The sequence below is a fragment of the Aulostomus chinensis genome, chromosome 9 (genome assembly GCF_037954235.1).
Source record: "Aulostomus chinensis isolate RoL2024-O1b breed Wild chromosome 9, RoL_Achi_v1.0, whole genome shotgun sequence".
NCBI classification, from domain to species: Eukaryota; Metazoa; Chordata; class Actinopteri; order Syngnathiformes; family Aulostomidae; genus Aulostomus; species Aulostomus chinensis.
In genome coordinates, this window is record NC_141328.1 from 10,454,227 (window position 1) to 10,464,981 (window position 10,755).

General features: G+C 42.6%; 1 protein-coding gene across 1 annotated transcript; it reads left to right on the top strand.

Moving 5' to 3' along the window:
- The first annotated feature begins 614 nt into the window (after positions 1 to 614).
- ren (renin) lies at positions 615 to 3,896 on the top strand. The gene is made up of 9 exons (XM_086212636.1): positions 615 to 691; positions 997 to 1,144; positions 1,508 to 1,631; positions 1,738 to 1,856; positions 1,945 to 2,141; positions 2,780 to 2,902; positions 2,992 to 3,133; positions 3,231 to 3,329; positions 3,410 to 3,896. Exons 1-9 carry the CDS (start codon positions 615 to 617, stop codon positions 3,569 to 3,571), a joined length of 1,191 nt encoding a protein of 396 aa, XP_086068762.1. The 3' UTR covers positions 3,572 to 3,896.
- The last annotated feature ends 6,859 nt before the right edge of the window (positions 3,897 to 10,755 follow it).

Here is a 10,755-nt window from a genome sequence, read left to right on the forward strand (position 1 = left end):
CTGCCAAACTCCTGCAAAATATAATACATTCTGATGATTGCCAATAAAGCTCTATCCTCAAATATGAACTGAATTTATATTGTGTATTGTCCTTTGCCTTTAGTCTGTCAATATGTTAATAATGGCCCACAAACTGTCTTGACCGTCTTCTGACTTGTAACTGAGTTTAGTAAGGGGCATGCAGCTAATCAGCCCTGGTAGTCTAGAGCATCTTTCAGTCTCTATGAAGCTTCTCACAGCCAATCAACGTCAGCAAGAGCTCTGCACCCCTGCTTTCTGTCTTTAATGTTTTGTAACAGGTCAAAGTTCAGACCTCTCGCTGGGGCCTGTTTATCACAGGAGGGGTTGTGTGACCAAGACCCAAGTGGGGTGGTGGTGGTGGATGGGTGGTTGGTGGTGGTGGTTGTGGTGGGGGTTGTGGTGGGGGTGGGGGGTAGACATCTCCAGGACAGCTCCCAGGCAGAGCCTGTGGCCCATGGGTGAGAGCACAGTGAAGAGGACATGGTATAAAAAGAGTTAGGGGAACAGAAGACACAGAGAGAGTGTCGGCTTTTATAAACTGACTCTCCATACTGCTTCCATCACAGCTCTACAGTTACTACCTGGAAGTCACAATGGCAGTCCTGATGTGCTATTGCATGTGTTTGGCATCTCTTTTGCTGACACTGCCTACGAGCCATGCTTTGAGAAGGTAAGAATTTAATTTATTACACCTGTCTATATTGCTAGAGGGTTATAGCACAGCTGTGAATTAATGTATAAAAGGAGGAAAAAACATGCTTAAGTGGTAACAGAATACAATAAAATAAATTAGGTAAGAAAACAAATGAGGCTCAACATGTGTTTTTATTCATTTTTGTGGTTTGGCACAAAGTCTGTACATAACCAAGCGCATGCATCCAATATGAAGACAATATAGTCCACAAACTTCCTTAGCCTTTCTGCTCATCACAGGTCATTGGGTTTGCCTCTGTCACTCTTGTGATCTGTTTTTAGAATAGCCCTGAAGAAGATGCCATCTATCAGACAGACTCTGCAGGAGATGGGTGTTTCTGTAGAGCAGGTGTTGACTGAGTTGGCCCAGAAGACCACAGATTACTCCAGCAACGGGACTGTTCCCACGCCTCTAACTAACTACTTGGATGTGAGATATGTTGTATAATATATTTATAGAACCATTTCCAGCACCTCGTGTTGAAAAGGTTCTGAGTTATGACAGTGAATCCGATGGACGAGGACAAAAACAGACATTAGTTTTGGAGACCATGTCAGCCACTTATCCAAGCTGTCACCAGTCTAGAATGAATGCCTCACTATTGTCAAGAGTCAAACGAGCAGTTATCTTTGAATTGTCACTGATAAAAATTCTCATTGTATGAATCATGCTATTGATATCCTGGTTTGTGCCCTCAAATTTCCTCACCACAAGGAAAAGTTATCAAGTTGTCAATTTGGGTAAGATTACTATTTGCATCATGAATATACTTTTTTTTCCTTCTTTCCAAAGACACAGTACTTTGGGGAAATTGGTATTGGCTCTCCGGCCCAGATGTTCAATGTTGTGTTTGACACAGGCTCAGCCAACCTGTGGGTGCCATCTCAAAGCTGCTCCCCTTTCTCCACTGCCTGCTGTGAGTGTTACATGCAGAAACAGCAGTGGATTATGATTGCTTTGACAAATAAAATAATCCAAACAAGAAGTTTTTTTTCTCACTCAAATGAATTGTGAACTTTTAGTTACTCACAACAGATACGATGCCTCCAGATCTCACACTTACATTGAAAACGGGACAGGATTTTCAATCCAGTATGCCTCTGGACATGTCAAGGGATTTCTGAGTGAGGATGTGGTTGTGGTGAGTTCAGTATCACTGACCCATTCTGAATTTCATTCAGCAAGTTGCACTCATAACTTTTGAACTTCAGCCTGTCTTATTCCTGCAGGTTGGCAGTATTCCTGTGGTCCAGGTGTTTGCTGAAGCCACCTCTCTCTCTGCCATGCCTTTCATCTTTGCCAAGTTTGATGGAGTCCTGGGGATGGGTTACCCTAATGTGGCCATTGATGGCATCACTCCGGTGTTTGACCGCATCATGTCTCAGCATGTCCTCAAGGAGGAGGTCTTCTCTGTCTACTACAGCAGGTGGGTTGATGTCAACTTGCTTCCATGTCATGTGGAATCTACAGAAAAGAAAATGAATCATTTTTATTTTCATCATGCACATGAATGGATAAGAACATTCAGGCCAGTGGTAAATGTGTCAAAGGTGATGCTTGGGCAAGAACAAATTTACAACAAAACACGATACATAACACCAACATATTTACAAAGGTTGGCTTTTATAAAGATAAATAATGTAACCTTATACATAAATTACAAATACTGATTATGTCATTCTCTGAATATGACAAATAATAACAAAAGAAGTACATCAATTATGGAAAAACATCAACCAAAAATCTGTTTTTTGATCTGGAGACATGAGAAGACATCACAACTAAATAGAGATAAAAAATGGTTGTCTAGCATTCTTTCCATGACACTTCTTCGTTTATTTGGCTCAGTTATGTCCAGAGGAAACCAAGCAGAAAACAGATGAGCGCTTCTTCTTTTTTCCTTTGAAGGACGTCATAAAAAGTAGAGATCATAGGATTTAGTTTCAGCTGAAAAGTATTTTATTGTGCAGCTAAAGAAAAACATGAAAAAGAGAAAAAAACACTAAGAGTCAGTACTGCAGTTATTCTTTAATCAACATTTTGAAAAGTGATTTATTGTTTCAGGGATCCAAAACATTCCCCAGGTGGAGAGCTGGTGCTTGGTGGCACAGACCCAAACTACTACACCGGAAACTTTAATTACATGGACACCAGAGAGATGGGCAAATGGGAGGTTACAATGAAAGGGTAGGTTTTTGTTCTTTGCTTCACACTTTCCACAGTATGTGAGCACTCACATTCAGTAACATGTTTTATTTTCCCTTTCTCTCTTTCAGTGTGTCTGTGGGGACAGAAATGTTTTTTTGTGCAGAGGGCTGCACAGCTGTGATAGACACCGGCTCCTCCTACATCACAGGGCCGGCCTCCTCCGTCTCTGTACTGATGAAAACCATTGGCGCACAGCTAGATGAAAGTGGAGTAAGTTTTTTTCTTTTACACAGGCAACATGGTTTGGTATGTGTATCTGTAAAGATGCTTTACACATCACCTTCCACTGCTTTTTGTTGTTAATCAGTACAAAGTCAACTGTGATACTGTGAAGACATTGCCAAGTATTGCTTTTCACCTGGGTGGCCAGGAATACTCACTGACTCAGGAGGATTATATCATATGGGTAAGCAGGATGACAAATGCTGAATCACTCTGCCATTAGTGTTACACTTCTGTTAATTAGATTGTTCATTGTGGCTCAAGCAATCACAGATTGAAGGGGACGTCTGCACTGTCACCTTCAGAGGCTTGGATGTGCCGCCTCCTACAGGCCCAATCTGGATTTTGGGAGCCAACTTCATCGCCCGCTACTACACAGAGTTTGACCGTCGCAATAATCGCATAGGTTTTGCTACAGCAGTCTGACAGTTACATAAAAGTCACTCTATTCTTCTCTGCCTCTGGCCCTACTGCCTTTTCCCCATATTTTTGTGGACACATTTTATCCTATCATTCTTCCAGTTGCTCTTTATGATCACTCAAGAAAAAATTTGGGATGTCTTAGACATAGTTTTGAAGCAGTTTTGAATATGCAGTATTAAAGAATATCCATTTCTGCTTTCTTTTTTGTAATATGTTGCACTGAACTTCTGATCTTTATTTATAAGCATTTACCAGTGTGCAGAATGGAGAATGTGTTTAACGCTGTTATTATTATACTATAATCATTAAAATGCATACTGTACTGACATGACAAGAATAAACTTGTTGACTAAGATCTCAATTGGATGTGATACTGATTGCATTAATGACCACAATGACTCCTCTTAGCCAAATTCATTTTTGCCCATGAAAATGTGGGGGCTTAATTCAAAACATATCACTGTAGTTTATTTATTGGTCAGAGGCTTGACATTGTTTATCATTGACTGCATTTAAACATTTCTGCTATTAGAGTAAAGTGTATACAATCAGATACACATTTTCCTCATGTGAGGGAGTCATGAGTGCTGCAAAGTGTGATTTGAAAAATTGTTCTCTCACTGAAGCTGCCTTTGTACAGTGGAGCCTAAGGCAAAACCAAGTGAGAGCGTGTGCCTGATAAAATGTGTCACAATCATATTTTCTAAATCAAATCTTCCATCTTCCAATTTTTTGTGGAGCTTGTGATCACTGTGGAAATCTGTTTTTCTATGGCAACAAAGTTGTTCTTATTTGATTTGGCGATAATCTTGAATTCCTGTTGTTGTTTTTCTTCTAGCAGAGTAAAAGCTCACTTTAAAAAGCCCTCCTTTTAAGCATGGAGTCATTTTAACTCTGACCCCATAAAGACAGTTATTTTTGCTTATGTGGCAAGCAGAAGAGACACAAAGATAACAAAAACAATGAAAGTACACACATTCATTAAGTGGTCTTGTCAGATCTTTTTGTCTATTTTTTCTTCTATATTGGTCAAAGAAGCCCTCACATGCTACAAAGTGACAGTGGGAATGTTATGCTTCCTTGATTTCATATCCATGAATTGTCTGTTCTGGACTTTATCGGTTGTCAGTGCGCAGTGAGGTTAAGGTGGATGTCTCTGCTCTCAGTCAGCAGTACAGCCAGACCAATTCACATTTGCAAACAGGCCTGGAACTTCTCAGTTAATTTTCAATTTCCAAAGGGATACAGACTGAAATGCCTCTGGACACAAATGAATAGATCTAAAACCAAATCAAAATGTGTGATGTAACACACAGCACTGGCAGACGCCGTTCTTATCAATAGCTTTAAAGTTCTCATGAAATCTAGTGTTAACTTTCTAAGAGATAGATCATCAATGAATACGCAGTAATCAACCTGGATTTGTGTTGATTTTCCGGATGTTCCAGCAGCTGTAAAAAAAAAAGAAAAAAAATTCTCACCGGCTATGATAAAAATGCAATTTTACACTCACACCATTTCTTCATAGTAGAACTAGGAAAACATATGAATGAAATGCATCCATCCATAAGGGACACGGGGGCAGCTGACATTTGGCGAGAGGTGAGGACAGGTGGCCAGTCCGTTGTAGGGCCATCAGGAACAATCAGGGGCTCAATGTTTTGTTCAATGATACTTCAACATGGTCACGAGTGAGAATCTATCCAGCAACCCTTGATTGCTGGACAACCACGCTACCTCCAAGCAACGCAACCCATGTGAATGAAATGCATTATATTATAAATCAGGTTGCATTAAACATAAAACATTTAACATTAAGCGATAACTGAGGGCAGACAGGCTAGATTGAGTTTGAACACTGAATAACTGCAGTGACAGGTCAGCTGAGGGTGCAGGAGTGAAGACAACAACTTTCAGCAAGCTCTATCACTGGACACAGCTTTTGAAATAAAAATAAAGGCAATGTAACAGCATGGGCTGCAGATATGATCATATATGCATTGTGTATTTTATCAGATGACAGTGCAATGATAAAATAATTATTTGTCGGCAGGCTGTCGGCCCTTCTCTTTATTAGTGCCTTTCCCAAAAGGGAATTTTGGAAGCACTTGATGTAACATAAACACAATACTTCAGGAATTAGGTAGGATCCTGTAGTCTGCCATATCATCCCTGCTGAAAGCTTCATGAAAGTCAACTCCAGCCATTTTATTTCTTCTCAAGTGTTGAGCAGAAAGTGAGAAAGAATGCAGGAATTAGCACAAGAAAGCTGGCACAGTCGGGTCTATGTTCTATGTATGTACAGGTGAAATTTTGTTGCATTATTTTCAACAGCAAATGTGCATGGCATGAAAATAGTCAATAGTTTGAGAATGGTAATTACCGTATGCTGTCGCTAGCTAGCTGATGTGTGCTTGTGTGCATGTGTGCTTAAATCAACATTACCACAAATGCTATCCTGAAAGTTTGTCTATAAAGATTTATGTAAAAGCAGCAACAAGAATTTAGTTAAATAGTTATGGCTGGGAAGGCCACTTTCAGGAGGAAAAGAGGGAGGGGACCAAGCCCATCTGTGAGACTAAATATCCAGATCGGTCTGGTTTTCATGCTATCAACACGATATTAATTGCAAAAACATCTCCCACAGTATGAGTCAACAAAGCTTTTCATGGTATGATACAAAAAGGAAAAAAAAATCCAGATGATAATTTTTCATACAGTTTAATGTATATTATTTCCATTAGATACACTGGATAGCTGGTGTTGAAATGGACATTTTCCTTCCCTCTTAAAAAACTGCCTGCATGTGATTAACAAGACCGCAGTCTGCAAACAGATGGAACACATTATATCCTACCATTTTCTTAATCATTTTTTCTTACGGTGGCACAGTGGTGCAGTGATTAGCACTGTTGCCTCACAGAAAGAAGGTTCTGGGTTTGAGCCCGGCTCGGGCAAGGGATCGTTCTGTGTGGAGTCTGCATGTTCTCCCTGTGTCTGCGTGGGTTCTCTCTGGGCACTCTGGCTTCCTCCCACAGTCCAAAGACATGCAAATGGGGACTAGGCTGATTGAATACTCGAAATTGACCATAGGTATGACTTTGAGTGTGAATGGTTGTTTGTTTATATATGTTGGCCCTGTAATAGACTGGCAACCTGTCCAGGGTGTAGGCCGCCTCTTGCCCAAAGGCTGCTGGGATAGGCTCCAGCCCCCCGCGATCATTAACAGGATAAGTGGTAGAAAATGGATGGATGGATATTTATCAATTTATTCATAAAACATCTTAAGAAATATGACCTAAATGTAATATTGGGTGAGTTTAATACAACACAATATCATTGAAAATAAGAATTATCTTAAAGCATTCTATCCTCAATGAATTCAAAATTGTTGTTTTTTTAGTGATAACGCATGGCGGTGTTGTTAATGGGGTCTTTTGAGGGTGCTCTGTTTGTGCGCCAAGCTCCAATGCTTTTTAATTTTCCTGCAGTACCAACAAATCCTGCTTTATTTCCATCATGCAAATGTGTCACTCATGACCGCTGAGCAGTGAACATAGTTGAGTATGTGGGTTAGTATACTTCCCCCTCTACCCTTAAAACTGTCAACCGGTAAGATGTAGTCATTCATAATCTGGCACTTCAGGACCGTCTGTCACTATTTTGTACTAATTAGGCAGATTCTCAGCACCTGGACATTTCCTATCGCTTCCTGGAAACCTGTCTTTAATTTCACTGATGTGGTTCACAGTGTGGTGAGTTTTTACAATGTCAGCTGTTTGTGGTGGCTGATACATCCCACCCATCAAAGAGGTAATGACTGATGAGTAGATAGGTAATATGACCAACAACGAGAGCTTAAGTTTTGAGAACAATCTCACTTTGTAGATCCTGGATCCTGAAGACTGTACTAAACCATTTGCAGGATATAACGTAGTGTTTTTTTGGATACGTCATAAACACCTTTATATGAAATTCCACAAGTCTACCCAAAATGTTTTAAATAACAACATTTCAGTGTCTGCATATCATCTTGATTATGTTCTGAATCTGTGAACAAGACGTCACAGTTTCAATATAACTTTCAGTATCAATATATTCAAGAAATCTGGTCATAACTCTTAATTGAAGGGATAAAAATTAAGCTTCTAGAGATAGTATCCAGGTAACACAATTTATTGTACAAATGCTTGGGTCACATATTGTTTCATTGGGGCCCAGTATCAGCTTTACATTCCAGTGTTGTGTACATCTGCAGCCCAGATCTCACTCTTATTCAGTTCAACATTATTGTGTGATCAAACTTAAATGATGTGGCTCAATATGTACAATAAATTGTCTTATGTTGGCACAGTAATATGATACCAAATTATTAGTATGCTTCTGTCACATCTGGACAATTATGGGTCATCACCTGGCTGGCTTTAAACTGCTATCAGGGGATTATGGTTTTGATCAGTTATCTGAAGGAACTATTTTTCGTAGTTGAACCCCCCCCCCAAAAAAAAAAATTATGAACAGGTCTTAATGATACTTTGTTCATATTTTGTATCTACACTGCCTTCTTGACAAAGGCATACACTTACTGAATGCTTTCTGATTTGGATACAATGTTCTCCCTGACCGGGCTCCCCTGTTGCTGTTACATAGCTTTTTTACAGCTTGTTGTGACATTCAGAGTGTGCGTTATTGGCATTATATCTGCCTCTGCTCCACGGCTTTGCAGCATAGTTGCTTTGTTGCCTGGCTGCAGAATTGGAATGAAGTTTCCACTTCAGGCTATTTGTAGTTCTGCTTCCTCAAGGTAAGCTGGCTCTTGTTATTCTGCAGCTGTTTTGGCCTCTAGCTAAATGTAACTCCTTTTCTTTCTTCGTCTCTGGTTTCCTGTTAATTGATTGAGCCACAACTTGTTGCTCTCACTCTCCCACTCTTTGGAAGCTCACTCTACAGTCTGTTTTTTCTTTGTATGTTTGCATTACTTTGTAGTTGAGCAATTCAATAGTAGTTCACAATTGCTAACTGTATTATTCACAGTTGCTAACTGTGTTATATTAGTGCACCTGCAGGCACACCCAGGCCTGTAGAGGTGGGTGGTCCTTTCCAAAGTTCTGGCCTGCACTGCTTGATAGATTGCTATTCAGTGTTTGCCAAGCTGTTTCAACATCGTGTGTATCAAGGTGGCCCCCACTGTGGTAACAGCACCACCTACAAAATAAAACTGGTCATCTAATGCTTTATCCAGTTGGTCCGGGACACAGGGGCAGCAGCCTTAGCAAGGAAGCCCAGACTGTCGTCTCCCCAGTCACTTCCACCAGCTCTTCCGAGGGAATCCTGAGGCGTTCCCAGGCCAGCCGAGAGATATAATCCCTCCAGCATGTCCTGGGTCAGCCCCAAGGCCTCCTCTCAGTCGGACCTGCCTCGAAAACCTCCTGAGGGAGGCATCGTCACCAGATGCCCGAACCACCTCAACTGACTCCTCTTGACATGGAGGAGGAGCAGCTCCACTCTGAGTCCCTCCCAAGCTTCTCACCTTATTTCAAAGGGAGAGCCCAGCCACCCTGCGGAGGAAAAATTTCGGACGCTTGTATTTGCAATCTTGTTCTTTCGGTCATTATCCACAGCTCATGACCATAGGTTAGGGTTGGAATGTAGATAAACCAGTAAATCGAGAGCTTCGCCTTTTGGCGAACCTCCCTCTTTACCACAACGGACTGGTTTAGCACCTGCATCACTGCGGATGCCGCCCCAATCCGCCTGTCGATCTACCTATCCTCACTCGTGAATAAGACCCCAAGATACTTAGACTCCTTCTCCTGAAGCAGGACCTCCCCCCCAACCTGGAGTGGGCAGGCCACCCTTTTCCGGGTGAGGACCATGGCCTCAGACATGGAGGTGCTGATTCTCATCCTCAGCCTTGGCGGAGTCCAACCCTCACCAGGAGCAGGTCAGACTTACTGCCGGCAACGCAGACCAGACACTCGCTCCTCCAGTAGAAAGACTGAACGGCCCTTTGTAAGGGGCCATCCACCCCATACACCTGGAGTAACACCCCCCCCCCCCCCCCCCAGGGTGCTCCTCGGAACACAGTCATAAGCCTTCTCCAACTGTCTGTGTAGGTTCTCATTCATCCAGGTCATCGTAGATCAAAGCAAAGTCAAATCTGGTCAACTGGACGTAAGTTTATCTTGAAGACGTTTCACCTCTCATCCGAGAGGCTTCTTCAGTTCTAGTGAAGAGTGTGGAAACTCCAGCTTATAAACCTATGTGGGAGTGGTCAGTGCTATTGTGGTGGAAACGACCCTCCCGAGACTCACCTGGCCTCCCCAAACGACAGTCGTTGTGCGGTGTCAGGGAGTTTCAGGGGTGGTCGTTAGGGAGTTTCACCGACCACTCAGATGCTAATGGGCTGTGCTGGCATCAGCCGTTCCACATGGGTCTTTCAGCTGAGCTCTTTGGGGAAGTTTTGAAAGGACTTGGTTGTAAATAGGTGAAAGGAAATGTCGCAGTCCACCTCCTCTGGAGGAGAGGAGGTGGACTGCGACATTAGCATCTGAGTGGTCGGTGAAACTCCCTAATGACCACCCCTGAAACTCCCTGACACCGCACAACGACTGTCGTTTGGGGAGGCCAGGTGAGTCTCGGGAGGGTCGTTTCCACCACAATAGCACTGACCACTCCCACATAGGTTTATAAGCTGGAGTTTCCACACTCTTCACTAGAACTGAAGAAGCCTCTCGGATGAGAGGTGAAACGTCTTCAAGATAAACTTACGTCCAGTTGACCAGATTTTTCTTCGCTTCGATCCTTCTCCAACTCCACAAAGCACATGTGGACTGGTTGATCCACGGTTCCAGAACAAAAACCACATTGCTCCTCCTCAAACTGAGGTTCCACTATCGCCCAGACCCTCCTCTCCAGTACCCTGGTGTAGACCTTTCCAGGGAGGCTGAGGAGTGTGATCCCCTGATAGTTGGAACACACCCTATGGTCCCCTTTCTTAAAGATGGGGACCACCACCCCAGTCTGCCACTCCAAAGGCACTGCCCTGATGTCCATGCATTGTTGCAGAGACATGTCAACCAAGACAGCCACACAACATCCTGAGCCTTGAGATACCCATGGCGGATCTCGTCCACCCCAGGAGCTCTGCCACCGCTTCACTGCCTCGGTGCCCTCTGCCCCGGAGA